Genomic DNA, 22,500 nt, shown 5'->3' with positions numbered 1-22,500 from the left:
CTGAGGGAGCTCCGCACTGTCGGAGGGTCAGTACTGAGGGAGCGCCGCACTGTCGGAGGGTCAGTACTGAGGGAGCGCCGCACTGTCGGAGGGTCAGTCCTGACGGAGCTCCGCACTGTCGGAGGGTCAGTACTGAGGGAGCGCCGCACTGTCGGAGGGTCAGTCCTGACGGAGCTCCGCACTGTCGGAGGGTCAGTACTGAGGGAGCTCCGCACTGTCGGAGGGTCAGTCCTGAGGGAGCTCCGCACTGTCGGAGGGTCAGTACTGAGGGAGCGCCGCACTGTCGGAGGGTCAGTCCTGAGGGAGCTCCGCACTGTCGGAGGGTCCACCTTTCAGACGAGTAATCCCAAACTGTGGGGCCTCCTCACCCTCTGATCTGTGCGACTCCCCAATCCCTCGACCCAATTGCTGTGTCGTCACTGCCTGATTGACGATACTTTCTCCGCTCCCCGTTTCATGCCATTCTCCAGGCCGTGTTTTCACATCTCTCCCACACCTCCGTGACATGAAAGCTGTGTCTCGATGACTCAGTGTTCAGGCTCCGTAATACACCAGTCACCGCACCCACTACTTCAGGTTTCATTTCTGATCTGGGCGTGTTTGGCTGCACCTGAGGAGTTTTATTGCTGAGATAATGTCGAAACATTTACTCTTTCCCTGCTCAAGGTTAGTATCTCTGCTCTCCCATGGATACAGGATTGGCTCAGGGACAGGAAACAGAGAGTAGTGATGAACGGTTGTTTTTCGGACTGGAGGGGGGTGTACAGTGATGTTCCCCAGGGGTCAGTGCTGGGACCACTGCTTTTCTTGATAGATATTAATGACTCGGACTTGAGAGTACAGGGCACAATTTCAAAATTTGCAGATGACACAAAACTTGGAAGGGTGGTGAACAGTGAGGAGGGTAGTGATAGACTTCAAGAGGGTATAGACAGGCTGGTGGAATGGGCGGACACGTGGAGGATGAAATTTAACACAGAGAAATGGGAGGTGATACATTTCAGTAGGAAGAACGAGGAGAGGCAAAATAAACTAGAGGGTGCAATTCTAAAGTGGGTACAGGAACCGAGAGATCTGGGGGTATATGTGCACAAATCGTTGAAGGTGGCAGGGCAGGTTGAGAAAGTGGTTAAAAAAGCATAAGGGATCCTGGGCTTTATAAATAGAGGCGCAGAGTCCAAAAGCAAGGAAGTCATGATGGACCTTTATATAAAACACTGGTTCGGCCACAACTGGAGTATTGGGTCCAGTTCTGGGCACCGCACTTTAGGAAAGATGTGAAGGCCTTAGAGAGGGTGCAGAGGAGATTTACTGGAATGGTTCCAGGGATGAGGGACTTTAGTTACGGGGATAGACTGGAGAAGCTGGGGTTGTTCTTGGATCAGAGACGGTCGCGAGGAGATTTGATCGAGGGGTTCAAAATCATGGAGGGTCCAGACAGAGTAGATGGAGAGAAACTGTCCCCATTGGGGGAAGGGTCAAGGACCAGAGGACACGGATTTAAGGTGATTGGTGAAAGGACCAAAGGTGAGAGGAGGAGAGACTTTTTCCCCCAGCGAGTGGTTAGGATCTGGAATGCACTGCCCGAGGGGGAGGTGGAGGCAGATTCAATCATGGCCTTCAAAAGGGAACTGGATAAATACTTGAAGGGAAAAAATGTGCAGGGGCTTCGGGGAAAGGGCGGGGGAGTGGGACTGGCTGGATTGCTCTCCCATAGAGCCGGCACGGACTCGATGGGCAGAATGGCCTCCTTCCCTGCTGAAACCTCTCTATGGTTCTATACTGTCCCATCAAACACTCCCAGGGCAGGTACAGGGTTAGATACAGAGTAAAGCTCCCTCTACACTGTCCCATCAAACACTCCCAGGGCAGGTACAGGGTTAGATACAGAGTAAAGCTCCCTCTACACTGTCCCATCAAACACTCCCAGGGCAGGTACAGGGTTAGATACAGAGTAAAGCTCCCTCTACACTGTCCCATCAAACACTCCCAGGGCAGGTACAGGGTTAGATACAGAGTAAAGCTCCCTCTGCACTGTCCCATCAAACACTCCCAGGGTCAGGTACAGGGTTAGATACAGAGTAAAGCTCCCTCTACACTGTCCCGTCAAACACTCCCAGGGCAGGTACAGGGTTAGATACAGAGTAAAGCTCACTCTACACTGTCCCGTCAAACACTCCCAGGGCAGGTACAGGGTTAGATACAGAGTAAAGCTCCCTCTACACTGTCCCATCAATCACTATCAGGGCAGGTACAGGGTTAGATACAGAGTAAAGCTCCCTCTACACTGTCCCATCAAACATTCCCAGGGCAGGTACAGGGTTAGATACAGAGTAAAGCTCCCTCTACACTGTCCCGTCAAACACTCCCAGGGCAGGTACAGGGTTAGATACAGAGTAAAGCTCACTCTACACTGTCCCGTCAAACACTCCCAGGGCAGGTACAGGGTTAGATACAGAGTAAAGCTTCCTCTACACTGTCCCATCAAACACTCCCAGGGCAGGTACAGGGTTAGATACAGAGTAAAGCTCCCTCTACACTGTCCCGTCAAACACTCCCAGGGCAGCTACAGGGTTAGATACAGAGTAAAGCTCCCTCTACACTGTCCCATCAAACACTCACAGGGCAGGTACAGGGTTAGATACAGAGTAAAGCTCCCTCTACACCGTCCCATCAAACACTCCCAGTGTCAGGTACAGGGTTAGATACAGAGTAAAGCTCCCTCTACACTGTCCCATCAAACACTCCCAGGGCAGGTACAGGGTTAGATACAGAGTAAAGCTCCCTCTACACTGTCCCATCAAACACTCCCAGGGCAGGTACAGGGTTAGATACAGAGTAAAGCTCCCTCTACACTGTCCCATCAAACACTCCCAGGGTCAGGAACAGGGTTAGATACAGAGTAAAGCTCCCTCTACACTGTCCCATCAAACAACCCCAGGGCAGGTACAGGGTTAGATACAGAGTAAAGCTCCCTCTACACTGTCCCATCAAACACTCCCAGGGCAGGTACAGGGTTAGATACAGAGTAAAGCTCACTCTACACTGTCCCATCAAACACTCCCAGGGCAGGTACAGGGTTAGATACAGAGTAAAGCTCCCTCTGCACTGTCCCATCAAACACTCCCAGGGTCAGGTACAGGGTTAGATACAGAGTAAAGCTCCCTCTACACTGTCCCGTCAAACACTCCCAGGGCAGGTACAGGGTTAGATACAGAGTAAAGCTCACTCTACACTGTCCCGTCAAACACTCCCAGGGCAGGTACAGGGTTAGATACAGAGTAAAGCTCCCTCTACACTGTCCCATCAATCACTATCAGGGCAGGTACAGGGTTAGATACAGAGTAAAGCTCCCTCTACACTGTCCCATCAAACATTCCCAGGGCAGGTACAGGGTTAGATACAGAGTAAAGCTCCCTCTACACTGTCCCGTCAAACACTCCCAGGGCAGGTACAGGGTTAGATACAGAGTAAAGCTCACTCTACACTGTCCCGTCAAACACTCCCAGGGCAGGTACAGGGTTAGATACAGAGTAAAGCTTCCTCTACACTGTCCCATCAAACACTCCCAGGGCAGGTACAGGGTTAGATACAGAGTAAAGCTCCCTCTACACTGTCCCATCAAACACTCACAGGGCAGGTACAGGGTTAGATACAGAGTAAAGCTCCCTCTACACCGTCCCATCAAACACTCCCAGTGTCAGGTACAGGGTTAGATACAGAGTAAAGCTCCCTCTACACTGTCCCATCAAACACTCCCAGGGCAGGTACAGGGTTAGATACAGAGTAAAGCTCCCTCTACACTGTCCCATCAAACACTCCCAGGGCAGGTACAGGGTTAGATACAGAGTAAAGCTCCCTCTACACTGTCCCATCAAACACTCCCAGGGTCAGGAACAGGGTTAGATACAGAGTAAAGCTCCCTCTACACTGTCCCATCAAACAACCCCAGGGCAGGTACAGGGTTAGATACAGAGTAAAGCTCCCTCTACACTGTCCCATCAAACACTCCCAGGGCAGGTACAGGGTTAGATACAGAGTAAAGCTCACTCTACACTGTTCCGTCAAAGACTCCCAGGGCAGGTACAGGGTTAGATACAGAGTAAAGCTCCCTCTACACTGTCCCATCAAACACTCCCAGGGCAGGTACAGGGTTAGATACAGAGTAAAGCTCCCTCTACACTGTCCCATCAAACACTCCCAGGGCAGGTGCAGGGTTAGATACAGAGCAAAGCTCCCTCTGCACTGTCCCATCAAACACTCCCAGGGCAGGTACAGGGTTAGATACAGAGTAAAGCTACCTCTACACTGTCCCATCAAACACACCCAGGGCAGGTACAGGGTTAGATACAGAGTAAAGCTCCCTCTGCACTGTCCCATCAAACACTACCAGGGCAGGTACAGGGTTGGATACAGAGTGACGCTCCCTCTACACTGTCCCGTCAAACACTCCCAGGGCAGGTACAGGGTTAGATACAGAGTAAAGCTCCCTCTACACTGTCCCATCAAACACTCCCAGGGCAGGTACAGGGTTAGATACAGAGTAAAGCTCCCTCTACACTGTCCCATCAAACACTCCCAGGGCAGGTACAGGGTTAGATTCAGAGTAAAGCTCCCTCTACACTGTCCCATCAAACACTCCCAGGGCAGGGACAGGGTTAGATACAGAGTAAAGCTCCCTCTACACTGTCCCATCAAACTCTCCCAGGGCAGGTACAGGGTTAGATACAGAGTAAAGCTCCCTCTACACTGTCCCATCAAACACTCCCAGGGCAGGTACAGGGTTAGATACAAAGTAAAGCTCCCTCTGCACTGTCCCATCAAACACTCCCAGGGCAGGTACAGGGTTAGATACAGAGTAAAGCTCCCTCTACACTGTCCCATCAAACACTCCCAGGGCAGGGACAGGGTTAGATACAGAGTAAAGCTCCCTCTACACTGTCCCATCAAACTCTCCCAGGGCAGGTACAGGGTTAGATACAGAGTAAAGCTCCCTCTACACTGTCCCATCAAACACTCCCAGGGTCAGGTACAGGGTTAGATACAGAGTAAAGCTCCCTCTGCACTGTCCCATCAAACACTCCCAGGGCAGGTACAGGGTTAGATACAGAGTAAAGCTACCTCTACACTGTCCCATCAAACACACCCAGGGCAGGTACAGGGTTAGATACAGAGTAAAGCTCCCTCTGCACTGTCCCATCAAACACTACCAGGGCAGGTACAGGGTTGGATACAGAGTGACGCTCCCTCTACACTGTCCCGTCAAACACTCCCAGGGCAGGTACAGGGTTAGATACAGAGTAAAGCTCCCTCTACACTGTCCCATCAAACACTCCCAGGGCAGGTACAGGGTTAGATACAGAGTAAAGCTCCCTCTACACTGTCCCATCAAACACTCCCAGGGCAGGTACAGGGTTAGATTCAGAGTAAAGCTCCCTCTACACTGTCCCATCAAACACTCCCAGGGCAGGGACAGGGTTAGATACAGAGTAAAGCTCCCTCTACACTGTCCCATCAAACTCTCCCAGGGCAGGTACAGGGTTAGATACAGAGTAAAGCTCCCTCTACACTGTCCCATCAAACACTCCCAGGGCAGGTACAGGGTTAGATACAAAGTAAAGCTCCCTCTGCACTGTCCCATCAAACACTCCCAGGGCAGGTACAGGGTTAGATACAGAGTAAAGCTCCCTCTACACTGTCCCATCAAACACTCCCAGGGCAGGTACAGGGTTAGATACAGAGTAAAGCTCCCTCTGCACTGTCCCATCAAACACTCCCAGGGCAGGTACAGGGTTAGATACAGAGTAAAGCTCCCTCTGCACTGTCCCATCAAACACTCCCAGGGCAGGTACAGGGTTAGATACAGAGTGACGCTCCCTCTACACCGTCCCATCAAACACTCCCAGGGCAGGTACAGGGTTAGATACAGAGTAAAGCTCCCTCTACACTGTCCCATCAAACACTCCCAGGGCAGGTCCAGGGTTAGATACAGAGTAAAGCTCCCTCTACACTGTCCCATCAAACACTCCCAGGGCAGGTACAGGGTTAGATACAGAGTAAAGCTCCCTCTACACTGTCCCATCAAACACTCCCAGGGCAGGTACAGGGTTAGATACAGAGTAAAGCTCCCTCTGCACTGTCCCATCAAACACTCCCAGGGCAGGTACAGGGTTAGATACAGAGTAAAGCTCCCTCTACACTGTCCCATCAAACACTCCCAGGGCAGGTACAGGGTTAGATACAGAGTAAAGCTCCCTCTACACTGTCCCATCAAACACTCCCAGGGCAGGTACAGGGTTAGATACAGAGTAAAGCTCCCTCTGCACTGTCCCATCAAACACTCCCAGGGCAGGTACAGGGTTAGATACAGAGTAAAGCTCCCTCTACACCGTCCCATCAAACACTCCCAGGGCAGGTACAGGGTTAGATACAGAGTAAAGTTCACTCTACACTGTCCCATCAAACACTCCCAGGGCAGGTACAGGGTTAGATACAGAATGACGCTCCCTCTACACTGTCCCATCAAACACTCCCAGGGCAGGTACAGGGTTAGATACAGAGTAAAGCTCACTCGACACTGTCCCATCAAACACTCCCAGGGCAGGTACAGGGTTAGATACAGAGTAAAGCTCCCTCTACACTGTCCCATCAAACACTCCCAGGGTCAGGTACAGGTTTAGATACAGAGTAAAGCTCCCTCTACACTGTCCCATCAAACACTCCCAGGGTCAGGTGCAGGGTTAGATACAGAGTAAAGCTCCCTGTATATCCCTGGGCCTGTGTTCGTGTTCACTGCAGAATCCACCTCGTTATTTATTAACTGCACGAACCAGAAATGTGGCTCACACACCCAGCAAACTCGAACAGCTCTCTCTGGTGGGGATTAATTCAGTAACTGATAACAGTGGAGTCCCCTGAACTCTCACCACATTCACAGTGATCCAGAGTTTAACACAAACAATAATATTTGCCTCAGAGTGTTGGTCAGGACAGGGGTCAGGAGCAGGAACCCCGGGGCTGATTCACCCCCTCCCTTACCCCGGGGTCACTGGACAGGGGTCAGGAGCAGGAACCCCGGGGGCTGATTCACCCCCTCCCTTACCCCGGGGTCACTGGACAGGGGTCAGGAGCAGGAACCCCGGGGGCTGATTCACCCCCTCCCTAACCCCGGGGTCACTGGACAGGGGTCAGGCGCAGAGTTACAGACACCGGGCAGCCCGTTCCCCTATCGGAGGGGGATTAACCCTCTCACCCACCTCCTCCCGGTTACAGACACCGGGCGGCCCGTTCCCCTATCGGAGGGGGATTAACCCCCTCGCCCACCTCCTCCCGGTTACAGACACCGGCCCGTTCCCCTATCGGAGGGGGATTAACCCTCTCACCCACCTCCTCCCGGTTACAGACACCGGGCGGCCCGTTCCCCTATCGGAGGGGGATTAACCCCCTCGCCCACCTCCTCCCGGTTACAGACACCGGCCCGTTCCCCTATCAGAGGGGGATTAACCCCCTCGCCCACCTCCTCCCGGTTACAGACACCGGCCCGTTCCCCTATCGGAGGGGGATTAACCCTCTCGCCCACCTCCTCCCGGTTTCAGACACTGGCCCGTTCCCCTATCGGAGGGGGATTAACCCTCTCACCCACCTCCTCCCGGTTACAGACACCGGCCCGTTCCCCTATCGGAGGGGGATTAACCCTCTCGCCCACCTCCTCCCAGTTACAGACACTGGCCTGTTCCCCTATCGGAGGGGGATTAACCCTCTCACCCACCTCCTCCCGGTTACAGACACCGGGCGGCCCGTTCCCCTATCGGAGGGGGATTAACCCCCTCGCCCACCTCCTCCCAGTTACAGACACTGGCCTGTTCCCCTATCGGAGGGGGATTAACCCTCTCACCCACCTCCTCCTGGTTACAGACACTGGCCCGTTCCCCTATCGGAGGGGGATTAACCCTCTCGCCCACCTCCTCCCGGTTACAGACACTGGCCCGTTCCCCTATCGGAGGGGGATTAACCCTCTCGCCCACCTCCTCCCGGTTACAGACACCGGGCGGCCCGTTCCCCTATCGGAGGGGGATTAACCCTCTCGCCCACCTCCTCCCGGTTACAGACACCGGCCCGTTCCCCTATCGGAGGGAGATTAACCCTCTCGCCCACCTCCTCCCGGTTACAGACACCGGCCCGTTCCCCTATCGGAGGGGGATTAACCCTCTCGCCCACCTCCTCCCGGTTACAGACACCGGCCCGTTCCCCTATCGGAGGGGGATTAACCCTCTCGCCCACCTCCTCCCGGTTACAGACACCGGCCCGTTCCCCTATCGGAGGGGGATTAACCCTCTCGCCCACCTCCTCCCGGTTACAGACACCGGCCCGTTCCCCTCTCGGAGGGGGATTAACCCTCTCACCCACCTCCTCCTGGTTACAGACACCGGCCCGTTCCCCTATCGGAGGGGGATTAACCCTGTCGCCCACCTCCTCCCGGTTACAGACACCGGCCCGTTCCCCTATCGGAGGGGGATTAACCCTGTCACCCACCTCCTCCCGGTTACAGACACCGGCCCGTTCCCCTATCGGAGGGGGATTAACCCTCTCGCCCACCTCCTCCCGGTTACAGACACCGGCCCGTTCCCCCTATCGGAGGGGGATTAACCCTCTCACCCACCTCCTCCCGGTTACAGACACCGGCCCGTTCCCCTATCGGAGGGGGATTAACCCCCTCACCCACCTCCTCCCGGTTACAGACACCGGCCCGTTCCCCTATCGGAGGGGGATTAACCCTCTCGCCCACCTCCTCCCGGTTACAGACACCGGCCCGTTCCCCTATCGGAGGGGGATTAACCCCCTCACCCACCTCCTCCCGGTTACAGACACCGGCCCGTTCCCCTATCGGAGGGGGATTAACCCCCTCACCCACCTCCTCCCGGTTACAGACACCGGCCCGTTCCCCTATCGGAGGGGGATTAACCCTCTCGCCCACCTCCTCCCGGTTACAGACACCGGCCCGTTCCCCTATCGGAGGGGGATTAACCCTCTCGCCCACCTCCTCCCGGTTACAGACACCGGCCCGTTCCCCTATCGGAGGGGGATTAACCCCCTCGCCCACCTCCTCCCGGTTACAGACACCGGCCCGTTCCCCTATCGGAGGGGGATTAACCCTCTCGCCCACCTCCTCCCGGTTACAGACACCGGCCCGTTCCCCTATCGGAGGGGGATTAACCCTCTCGCCCACCTCCTCCCGGTTACAGACACCGGCCCGTTCCCCTATCGGAGGGGGATTAACCCCCTCGCCCACCTCCTCCCGGTTACAGACACCGGCCCGTTCCCCTATCGGAGGGGGATTAACCCTCTCGCCCACCTCCTCCCGGTTACAGACACCGGCCCGTTCCCCTATCGGAGGGGGATTAACCCTCTCACCCACCTCCTCCCGGTTACAGACACCGGCCCGTTCCCCTATCGGAGGGGGATTAACCCCCTCGCCCACCTCCTCCCAGTTACAGACACTGGCCCGTTCCCCTATCGGAGGGGGATTAACCCTCTCGCCCACCTCCTCCCGGTTACAGACACCGGCCCGTTCCCCCTATCGGAGGGGGATTAACCCTCTCACCCACCTCCTCCCGGTTACAGACACCGGCCCGTTCCCCTATCGGAGGGGGATTAACCCTCTCGCCCACCTCCTCCCGGTTACAGACACCGGCCCGTTCCCCTATCGGAGGGGGATTAACCCTCTCACCCACCTCCTCCCGGTTACAGACACCGGCCCGTTCCCCTATCGGAGGGGGATTAACCCTCTCACCCACCTCCTCCCGGTTACAGACACCGGCCCGTTCCCCTATCGGAGGGGGATTAACCCTCTCACCCACCTCCTCCCGGTTACAGACACCGGCCCGTTCCCCTATCGGAGGGGGATTAACCCTCTCACCCACCTCCTCCCGGTTACAGACACCGGGCGGCCCGTTCCCCTATCGGAGGGGGATTAACCCTCTCACCCACCTCCTCCCGGTTACAGACACCGGCCCGTTCCCCTATCGGAGGGGGATTAACCCCCTCGCCCACCTCCTCCCGGTTACAGACACCGGGCGGCCCGTTCCCCTATCGGAGGGGGATTAACCCCCTCACCCACCTCCTCCCGGTTACAGACACCGGCCCGTTCCCCTATCGGAGGGGGATTAACCCTCTCGCCCACCTCCTCCCGGTTACAGACACCGGCCCGTTCCCCTATCGGAGGGGGATTAACCCTCTCACCCACCTCCTCCCGGTTACAGACACCGGCCCGTTCCCCTCTCGGAGGGGGATTAACCCTCTCGCCCACCTCCTCCCGGTTACAGAGACCGGCCCGTTCCCCTATCGGAGGGGGATTAACCCCCTCGCCCACCTCCTCCCGGTTACAGACACCGGCCCGTTCCCCTATCGGAGGGGGATTAACCCTCTCACCCACCTCCTCCCGGTTACAGACACCGGCCCGTCCCCCCTGTCGGAGGGGGATTAACCCTCTCGCCCACCTCCTCCCGGTTACAGACACCGGCCCGTTCACCTCTCGGAGGGGGATTAACCCTCTCACCCACATCCTCTCGAAATTCCTGCATTTTTGCCACTCACTGTCGAGCCCCCTCACTCACCTTGTGCTTTCTCCCAGTCTGCAGCCAAGAAAACCAGGAAGAATGTTCCAGAATCTTCCACCCTCTCCAAGTTACCGACGAGCAGTAGCTCACTGGTGGAGATCGGCTCTGAGTCGGGGAGATCTCGTGGAACTGCCCGATTGAGCGGGATATTCAGCTCCGCCCAAGTCAGCAAGGTAACGTTCCTGCTCTCTCTCCCTCCCTCCACCCAACCTCCCCCTAACGTGGCCCTCTCGCTGACGTCCTCCCCTTCACTCGCTCCCTTACCTGTGATTCAAGGGTTAGCTATCCTCTCCATCCCTCAAAAACTCAGTCCGGTACTTGAAAAGCTGAGGTGAATCTTTCGCTGGTTTATTAAACACAACCAGTGATAAGCAGAAGCATAACAACACTCGAGAAGCTCGACACCATCCAGGATAAAGCAGCCCGCTTGGTTGGCACCCCATCCACCACCCTAAACATTCACTCCCTTCACCACCGGCGCACAGTGGCTGCAGTGTGGACCATCCACAGGATGCACTGCAGCAACTCGCCAAGGCTTCTTCGACAGCACCTCCCAAACCCACGACCTCTACCACCTAGAAGGACAAGAGCAGCAGGTACATGGGAACAACACCACCTGCACATTCCCCTCCAAGTCACACACCATCCCGACTTGGAAATATATCGCCGTTCCTTCATCGTCGCTGGGTCAAAATCCTGGAACTCCCTTCCTAACAGCACTGTGGGAGAACCTTCACCACACGGACTGCAGCGGTTCAAGAAGGCGGCTCACCACCACCTTCTCTAGGGCAATTAGGGATGGGCAATAAATGCCGGCCTTGCCAGCGACGCCCACATCCCATGAACGAATAAATAAAAACTGGGAACAGAGGATCAGTGGAACAGTGGAACAGTGGAACACAGGAACAGAGGACCAGAGGAACAGAGGAACAGAGGACCAGAGGAACAGTGGAACAGTGGACCAGAGGACCAGAGGACCAGAGGAACAGAGGAACAGAGGAACAGAGGAACAGTGGAACAGTGGAACAGAGGAACAGAGGACCAGAGGAACAGAGGAACAGAGGACCAGAGGAACAGAGGAACAGAGGAACAGAGGACCAGAGGACCAGAGGACCAGAGGACCAGAGGACCAGAGGAACAGTGGAACAGTGGAACAGTGGAACAGTGGAACAGTGGACCAGAGGAACAGAGGAACAGAGGAACAGTGGAACAGTGGACCAGAGGAACAGAGGAACAGAGGAACAGAGGACCAGAGGAACAGTGGAACAGTGGACCAGAGGACCAGAGGACCAGAGGAACAGAGGAACAGAGGAACAGTGGAACAGTGGAACAGAGGAACAGAGGACCAGAGGAACAGAGGAACAGAGGACCAGAGGAACAGAGGAACAGAGGACCAGAGGACCAGAGGACCAGAGGACCAGAGGACCAGAGGACCAGAGGACCAGTGGAACAGTGGAACAGTGGAACAGTGGAACAGTGGAACAGAGGACCAGAGGACCAGAGGAACAGAGGAACAGAGGAACAGTGGAATATAGGAACAGAGGAATATAGGAACAGTGGAACAGAGGAATATAGGAACAGAGGAACAGAGGAATATAGGAACAGAGGACCAGAGGAACAGAGGAATATAGGAACAGAGGACCAAAGGAACAGAGGAACAGAGGAATATAGGACACGAGGAACAGAGGAACAGAGGAACAGAGGACCAGAGGAACAGAGGACCAGAGGACCAGAGGACCAGAGGACCAGAGGAACAGTGGAACAGTGGAACAGTGGAACAGTGGAACAGTGGAACAGAGGACCAGAGGAACAGAGGAACAGAGGAACAGTGGAACAGTGGACCAGAGGAACAGAGGAACAGAGGAACAGTGGAACAGAGGAACAGAGGAACAGTGGAACAGTGGAACAGTGGAACAGAGGAACAGAGGACCAGAGGACCAGAGGACCAGAGGAACAGAGGAACAGAGGAACAGTGGAACAGAAGAACACAGGAACAGAGGACCAGAGGAACAGTGGAACAGTGGAACAGAGGAACAGAGGAACAGTGGAACAGTGGAACAGAGGAACAGTGGAACAGAGGAACAGAGGAACAGAGGAACAGAGGAACAGAGGAACAGTGGAACAGTGGACCAGAGGACCAGAGGACCAGTGGAACAGTGGAACAGTGGAACAGTGGAACAGAGGACCAGAGGACCAGAGGACCAGAGGACCAGAGGACCAGAGGAACAGAGGAACAGAGGACCAGAGGACCAGAGGACCAGAGGAACAGAGGAACAGAGGAACAGAGGAACAGAGGACCAGAGGACCAGAGGACCAGAGGAACAGAGGACCAGAGGACCAGAGGACCAGAGGAACAGTGGAACAGTGGAACAGAGGACCAGAGGACCAGAGGAACAGTGGAACAGTGGAACAGAAGAACACAGGAACAGAGGACCAGAGGAACAGTGGAACAGAGGAACAGAGGAACAGAGGAATATAGGAACAGAGGAATATAGGAACAGTGGAACAGAGGAATATAGGAACAGAGGAATATAGGAACAGAGGACCAGAGGAACAGAGGAATATAGGAACAGAGGACCAAAGGAACAGAGGAACAGAGGAATATAGGACACGAGGAACAGAGGAACAGAGGAACAGAGGACCAGAGGAACAGAGGAACAGAGGAAAATAGGAACAGCGGACCAGAGGAACAGAGGAACACAGGAACAGAGGAACAGAGGAACACAGGAACAGTGGAACAGAGGAATATAGGACACGAGGAACAGAGGAACAGAGGAATATAGGACACGAGGAACAGTGGAACAGTGGAACAGAGGAACAGAGGACCAGAGGAAAATAGGAACAGAGGAGCAGAGTCCCAGATGAACATAGGACCAGAGGAACATAGGAACAGAGGAACCGAGGACCAGAGGAACAGAGGACCAGAGGAACAGAGGACCAGAGGAACTGAGGACCAGAGGAACTGAGGACCAGAGGAACTGAGGACCAGAGGAACTGAGGACCAGATGAACAGAGGACCAGAGGAACAGAGGAACATGGGAACAGAGGAATATAGGAACAGTGGAACAGTGGAACTGAGGACCAGAGGAACAGAGGACCAGAGGAAAATAGGAACAGAGGAAGATAGGACGAGAGGAACAGAGGACCAGAGGAACAGAGGAACAGTGGAACACAGGAACAGAGGAACAGAGGAACAGAGGAAAATAGGAACAGAGGACCAGAGGAACACAGGAACACAGGAATATAGGAACACAGGAACATAGGACCAGAGCAACAGAGGAAAATAGGACCAGAGGACCAGAGGACCAGAGGAATATAGGAACAGAGGAACAGAGGAACAGAGGAACACAGGAACAGAGCAACAGAGCAACAGAGCAACAGAGCAACAGAGGAACAGAGGAACAGAGGAACAGAGGAACAGAGGAACAGAGGAACAGTGGAACAGTGGAACAGAGGAATATAGGAACAGAGGACCAGAGCAACAGAGGAATATAGGAATATAGGACGAGAGGAACAGAGGAAAAGAGTAAAATAGGAACAGAGGAATATAGGAATAGAGGAACAGTGGAACAGAGGACCAGAGGAACAGAGGAACAGAGGAACAGAGGACCAGAGGAACAGAGGAACAGAGGATCAGTGGAACAGAGGAATATAGGAACAGAGGAACACAGGAACAGAGGACCAGAGCAACAGAGGAATATAGGACGAGAGGAACAGAGGAACAGAGGAATATAGGAACAGCGGACCAGAGGAACAGAGGACCAGAGGACCAGAGGACCAGAGGACCAGAGGACCAGAGGAACAGTGGAACAGTGGAACAGTGGAACAGAGGACCAGAGGAAAATAGGAACAGAGGAGCAGAGTCCCAGATGAACATAGGACCAGAGGAACATAGGAACAGAGGAACCGAGGACCAGAGGAACAGAGGACCAGAGGAACAGAGGACCAGAGGAACAGAGGACCAGAGGAACTGAGGACCAGATGAACAGAGGACCAGAGGAACTGAGGACCAGATGAACAGAGGACCAGAGGAACAGAGGACCAGAGGAACAGAGGACCAGAGGAACAGTGGAACAGAGGACCAGAGGAAAATAGGAACAGATGAAGATAGGACGAGAGGAACAGTGGAACAGAGGACCAGAGGAACAGAGGACCAGAGGACCAGAGGAACAGAGGAATATAGGAACAGAGGAACAGAGGAACACAGGAACAGAGGAACAGAGCAACAGAGGAACAGTGGAACAGAGGAATATAGGAACAGAGGAATATAGGAACAGAGGAATATAGGAATATAGGACGAGAGGAACAGAGGAAAAGAGGAAAATAGGAACAGAGGAATATAGGAATAGAGGAACAGTGGAACAGAGGAACAGAGGACCAGAGGAACAGAGGAACAGTGGAACAGAGGAACAGAGGACCAGAGGAAAATAGGAACAGATGAAGATAGGACGAGAGGAACAGTGGAACAGAGGACCAGAGGAACAGAGGACCAGAGGACCAGAGGAACAGAGGAATATAGGAACAGAGGAACAGAGGAACACAGGAACAGAGGAACAGAGCAACAGAGGAACAGTGGAACAGAGGAATATAGGAACAGAGGAATATAGGAACAGAGGAATATAGGAATATAGGAATATAGGACGAGAGGAACAGAGGAAAAGAGGAAAATAGGAACAGAGGAATATAGGAATAGAGGAACAGTGGAACAGAGGAACAGAGGACCAGAGGAACAGAGGAACAGTGGAACAGAGGAACAGTGGAACAGAGGAATATAGGAACAGAGGAACAGAGGAATATAGGAACAGAGGACCAGAGGAACAGAGGAACAGAGGAATATAGGAACAGAGGACCAGAGGAACAGAGGACCAGAGGAACAGAGGACCAGAGGACCAGAGCAACAGAGGACCAGAGGAACAGAGGAACAGTGGAACAGAGGAATATAGGAATATAGGACGAGAGGAACAGAGGAAAAGAGGAAAATAGGAACAGAGGACCAGAGGAATATAGGAAGAGAGGAAGAGGGGAACAGAGGAACAGAGGACCAGAGGAACACAGGAACACAGGAACAGAGGAACAGAGGAAAATAGGAACAGAGGAAAATCGGAAAAGAGGAACAGAGGAACAGAGGAAAATAGGAACAGAGGAAAATCGGAAAAGAGGAACAGAGGAACAGAGGTCTCTCTCCCTCTCTCTCTGTCCCTCTGTCCCTCTCAATCTCTCTCAATCTCTCTCTCTCTCTCTGTCTCTCTGACTCTGTCTCTCATTCAATCTCTCTCTATCTCTCTCTCTCTCTCTCTGTCCCTCTGTCTCTCTCTCTATCTCTCTCTCTCTGTCTCTCTCTCTCTCTCTCTCTCCCTCTCTCTCTGTCTCTCTCTCTCCCTCTGTCTCTCTCTCTCCCTCTGTCTCTCTCTCTCCCTCTGTCTCCGTCTCTCTCTGTCTCTCTCTCTCCCTCTGTCTCTCTCTCTCCCTCTGTCTCTCTCTCTCCCTCTGTCTCTCTCTCTCCCTCTGTCTCTCTCTCGCTCTCTCTCTGTCTCTCTCTCTCTCTCTGTCTCTCTCTCTCTCTCCCTCTCTCTCCCTCTCTCTATTCCTCTCTCTGTCTGTCTCTCTCGCTCTGTCTTTCTGCCTCTTCAAAAGTACTTTATAAGCTGTAAAGTGCTTTGGGACATCCTGAGGTTGAGAAAGGAGTGGTAGAAATGGGAGACTTTCATTTCCCTTCAGCCAATTCCCTCTTGGGTTTTGCTCCCATGACTTGAGAACACTCCTTACTGGCAGAAACCCACCTCTGTCCGCAGGACTCGGAGAAAGTGGAGGAGTTATACCAGAAGCTAGCCACCTTCAGTCTCTACGGCTTGCCTCGACTTCCTGACGCTCTGCGGGATCACTGGGAGATTCGAGAGGGCGAGGAGTCCAGGATCTGTCTGCAGGACTCATGGAAAGATATTGTCAGAGGACACGAGGTGAGAGGAGGCTCCCACGGGTGGGGCTGCAGGAGCCAAACCTTCAGCAGGGTCCACCCAACACATCCAGACTCTCTCTGACCATCTGATCATCGTTAACACTCCCAACACATCCAGACTCTCTCTGACCATCTGATCATCGTTAACACTCCCAACACATCCCGACTCTCTCTGACCATCTGATCATCGTCAACACTCCCAACACATCCAGACTCTCTCTGACCATCCGCTCATCGTGAACACTCCCAACACATCCAGACTCTCTCTGACCATCTGATCATCGTTAACACTCCCAACACATCCCGACTCTCTCTGACCATCCGCTCATCGTCAACACTCCCAACACATCCAGACTCTCTCTGACCATCTGATCATCGTCAACACTCTCAACACATCCAGACTCTCTCTGACCATCTGATCATCGTTAACACTCCCAACACATCCAGACTCTCTCTGACCATCTGATCATCGTCAACACTCCCAACACATCCAGACTCTCTCTGACCATCTGATCATCGTCAACACTCCCAACACATCCAGACTCTCTCTGACCATCTGATCATCGTCAACACTCCCAACACATCCAGACTCTCTCTGACCATCTGATCATCGTCAACACTCCCAACACATCCAGACTCTCTCTGACCATCTGATCATCGTCAACACTCCCAACACATCCAGACTCTCTCTGACCATCTGATCATCGTTAACACTCCCAACACATCCCGACTCTCTCTGACCATCCGCTCATCGTCAACACTCCCAACACATCCAGACTCTCTCTGACCATCTGATCATCGTCAACACTCTCAACACATCCAGACTCTCTCTGACCATCTGATCATCGTTAACACTCCCAACACATCCAGACTCTCTCTGACCATCTGATCATCGTTAACACTCCCAACACATCCAGACTCTCTCTGACCATCTGATCATCGTCAACACTCCCAACACATCCAGACTCTCTCTGACCATCTGATCATCGTTAACACTCCCAACACATCCAGACTCTCTCTGACCATCTGATCATCGTCAACACTCCCAACACATCCAGACTCTCTCTGACCATCTGATCATCGTTAACACTCTCAACACATCCAGACTCTCTCTGACCATCTGATCATCGTTAACACTCCCAACACATCCAGACTCTCTCTGACCATCTGATCATCGTCAACACTCCCAACACATCCAGACTCTCTCTGACCATCTGATCATCGTCAACACTCCCAACACATCCAGACTCTCTCTGACCATCTGATCATCGTTAACACTCCCAACACATCCAGACTCTCTCTGACCATCTGATCATCGTCAACACTCCCAACACATCCAGACTCTCTCTGACCATCTGATCATCGTCAACACTCCCAACACATCCAGACTCTCTCTGACCATCTGATCATCGTCAACACTCCCAACACATACAGACTCTCTCTGACCATCTGATCATCGTTAACACTCCCAACACATCCAGACTCTCTCTGACCATCTGATCATCGTCAACACTCCCAACACATCCAGACTCTCTCTGACCATCTGATCATCGTCAACACTCCCAACACATCCCGACTCTCTCTGACCATCTGATCATCGTTAACACTCCCAACACATCCAGACTCTCTCTGACCATCTGATCATCGTTAACACTCCCAACACATCCAGACTCTCTCTGACCATCTGATCATCGTTAACACTCCCAACACATCCAGACTCTCTCTGACCATCGGATCATCGTCAACACTCCCAACACATCCAGACTCTCTCTGACCATCTGATCATCGTTAACACTCCCAACACATCCAGACTCTCTCTGACCATCGGATCATCGTTAACACTCCCAACACATCCAGACTCTCTCTGACCATCTGATCATCGTCAACACTCCCAACACATCCAGACTCTCTCTGACCATCTGATCATCGTTAACACTCCCAACACATCCAGACTCTCTCTGACCATCTGATCATCGTTAACACTCCCAACACATCCAGACTCTCTCTGACCATCTGATCATCGTTAACACTCCCAACACATCCAGACTCTCTCTGACCATCTGATCATCGTCAACACTCCCAACACATCCAGACTCTCTCTGACCATCTGATCATCGTTAACACTCCCAACACATCCAGACTCTCTCTGACCATCTGATCATCGTGAACACTCCCAACACATCCAGACTCTCTCTGACCATCTGATCATCGTTAACACTCCCAACACATCCAGACTCTCTCTGACCATCTGATCATCGTTAACACTCCCAACACATCCAGACTCTCTCTGACCATCGGATCATCGTCAACACTCCCAACACATCCAGACTCTCTCTGACCATCTGATCATCGTTAACACTCCCAACACATCCAGACTCTCTCTGACCATCGGATCATCGTTAACACTCCCAACACATCCAGACTCTCTCTGACCATCTGATCATCGTGAACACTCCCAACACATCCAGACTCTCTCTGACCATCTGATCATCGTTAACACTCCCAACACATCCAGACTCTCTCTGACCATCTGATCATCGTTAACACTCCCAACACATCCAGACTCTCTCTGACCATCTGATCATCATCAACACTCCCAACACATCCAGACTCTCTCTGACCATCTGATCATCGTTAACACTCCCAACACATCCAGACTCTCTCTGACCATCTGATCATCGTCAACACTCCCAACACATCCAGACTCTCTCTGACCATCTGATCATCGTTAACACTCCCAACACATCCAGACTCTCTCTGACCATCTGATCATCGTCAACACTCCCAACACATCCAGACTCTCTCTGACCATCTGATCATCGTTAACACTCCCAACACATCCAGACTCTCTCTGACCATCCGCTCATCGTCAACACTCCCAACACATCCAGACTCTCTCTGACCATCTGATCATCGTCAACACTCCCAACACATCCAGACTCTCTCTGACCATCTGATCATCGTCAACACTCCCAACACATCCAGACTCTCTCTGACCATCTGATCATCGTCAACACTCCCAACACATCCAGACTCTCTCTGACCATCTGATCATCGTCAACACTCCCAACACATCCAGACTCTCTCTGACCATCTGATCATCGTTAACACTCCCAACACATCCAGACTCTCTCTGACCATCCGCTCATCGTTAACACTCCCAACACATCCAGACTCTCTCTGACCATCTGATCATCGTTAACACTCCCAACACATCCAGACTCTCTCTGACCATCTGATCATCGTCAACACTCCCAACACATCCAGACTCTCTCTGACCATCTGATCATCGTTAACACTCCCAACACATCCAGACTCTCTCTGACCATCTGATCATCGTTAACACTCCCAACACATCCAGACTCTCTCTGACCATCTGATCATCGTTAACACTCCCAACACATCCAGACTCTCTCTGACCATCTGATCATCGTCAACACTCCCAACACATCCAGACTCTCTCTGACCATCTGATCATCGTTAACACTCCCAACACATCCAGACTCTCTCTGACCATCTGATCATCGTTAACACTCCCAACACATCCAGACTCTCTCTGATCATCTGATCATCGTCAACACTCCCAACACATCCAGACTCTCTCACTCCATCTGATCATCGTTAACACTCCCAACACATCCAGACTCTCTCTGACCATCCGCTCATCGTTAACACTCCCAACACATCCAGACTCTCTCTGACCATCTGATCATCGTTAACACTCCCAACACATCCAGACTCTCTCTGACCATCTGATCATCGTCAACACTCCCAACACATCCAGACTCTCTCTGACCATCTGATCATCGTCAACACTCCCAACACATCCAGACTCTCTCTGACCATCTGATCATCGTCAACACTCCCAACACATCCAGACTCTCTCTGACCATCTGATCATCGTTAACACTCCCAACACATCCAGACTCTCTCTGACCATCTGATCATCGTCAACACTCCCAACACATCCAGACTCTCTCTGACCATCTGATCATCGTTAACACTCCCAACACATCCAGACTCTCTCTGACCATCTGATCATCGTTAACACTCCCAACACATCCAGACTCTCTCTGACCATCTGATCATCGTTAACACTCCCAACACATCCAGACTCTCTCTGACCATCTGATCATCGTCAACACTCCCAACACATCCAGACTCTCTCTGACCATCTGATCATCGTTAACACTCCCAACACATCCAGACTCTCTCTGACCATCTGATCATCGTCAACACTCCCAACACATCCAGACTCTCTCTGACCATCTGATCATCGTCAACACTCCCAACACATCCAGACTCTCTCTGACCATCTGATCATCGTTAACACTCCCAACACATCCAGACTCTCTCTGACCATCTGATCATCGTTAACACTCCCAACACATCCAGACTCTCTCTGACCATCCGATCATCGTCAACACTCTCAACACATCCCGACTCTCTCTGACCATCTGATCATCGTTAACACTCCCAACACATCCAGACTCTCTCTGACCATCTGATCATCGTCAACACTCCCAACACATCCAGACTCTCTCTGACCATCTGATCATCGTTAACACTCCCAACACATCCAGACTCTCTCTGACCATCCGATCATCGTCAACACTCCCAACACATCCAGACTCTCTCTGACCATCTGATCATCGTCAACACTCCCAACACATCCAGACTCTCTCTGACCATCTGATCATCGTTAACACTCTCAACACATCCAGACTCTCTCTGACCATCTGATCATCGTCAACACTCCCAACACATCCAGACTCTCTCTGACCATCTGATCATCGTCAACACTCCCAACACATCCAGACTCTCTCTGACCATCTGATCATCGTCAACACTCCCAACACATCCAGACTCTCTCTGACCATCTGATCATCGTCAACACTCCCAACACATCCAGACTCTCTCTGACCATCTGATCATCGTCAACACTCCCAACACATCCAGACTCTCTCTGACCATCTGATCATCGTTAACACTCCCAACACATCCAGACTCTCTCTGACCATCTGATCATCGTTAACACTCCCAACACATCCAGACTCTCTCTGACCATCTGATCATCGTCAACACTCCCAACACATCCAGACTCTCTCTGACCATCTGATCATCGTTAACACTCCCAACACATCCAGACTCTCTCTGACCATCTGATCATCGTTAACACTCCCAACACATCCAGACTCTCTCTGACCATCTGATCATCGTCAACACTCCCAACACATCCAGACTCTCTCTGACCATCTGATCATCGTCAACACTCCCAACACATCCAGACTCTCTCTGACCATCTGATCATCGTTAAACACTCCCAACACATCCAGACTCTCTCTGACCATCTGATCATCGTTAACACTACTCCCAACACATCCAGACTCTCTCTGACCATCAATCGTCAACACTCCCAACACATCCAGACTCTCTCTGACCATCTGATCATCGTTAACACTCCCAACACATCCAGACTCTCTCTGACCATCTGATCATCGTTAACACTCCCAACACATCCAGACTCTCTCTGACCATCTGATCATCGTTAACACTCCCAACACATCCAGATCTCTCTCTGACCATCTGATCATCGTTAACACTCCCAACACATCCAGACTCTCTCTGACCATCTGATCATCGTTAACACTCCCAACACATCCAGACTCTCTCTGACCATCTGATCATCGTCAACACTCCCAACACATCCAGACTCTCTCTGACCATCTGATCATCGTCAACACTCTCAACACATCCAGACTCTCTCTGACCATCTGATCATCGTTAACACTCCCAACACATCCAGACTCTCTCTGACCATCTGATCATCTTTAACCCTCTCACACTCTCTCTCTCTCTCTCCCTCGCTCTGTCTCTCTCCCTCTCTCCCTCGCTCTCTCCCTCTCCCCCTCTCTCTGACTCTCACTA

General features: G+C 52.6%; 1 protein-coding gene across 1 annotated transcript in view; it reads left to right on the top strand.

Annotated features, from left to right (window-relative positions):
- LOC137314902 (pleckstrin homology domain-containing family G member 5-like) overlaps window positions 1-22,500 on the top strand; it is a 46,190-nt gene that overhangs the window by 3,890 nt on the left and 19,800 nt on the right. The window contains exons 2-3 of the mRNA XM_067979923.1: window positions 10,631-10,789; window positions 16,409-16,639. Coding sequence (XP_067836024.1) covers window positions 10,631-10,789; window positions 16,409-16,639 — 390 coding nt within the window. The remainder of the gene's footprint in view (window positions 1-10,630; window positions 10,790-16,408; window positions 16,640-22,500) is intronic.

The sequence above is a fragment of the Heptranchias perlo genome, unplaced genomic scaffold (assembly GCF_035084215.1).
Source record: "Heptranchias perlo isolate sHepPer1 unplaced genomic scaffold, sHepPer1.hap1 HAP1_SCAFFOLD_523, whole genome shotgun sequence".
NCBI classification, from domain to species: Eukaryota; Metazoa; Chordata; class Chondrichthyes; order Hexanchiformes; family Hexanchidae; genus Heptranchias; species Heptranchias perlo.
This window is presented reverse-complemented; position numbering and strand designations above follow the sequence as displayed.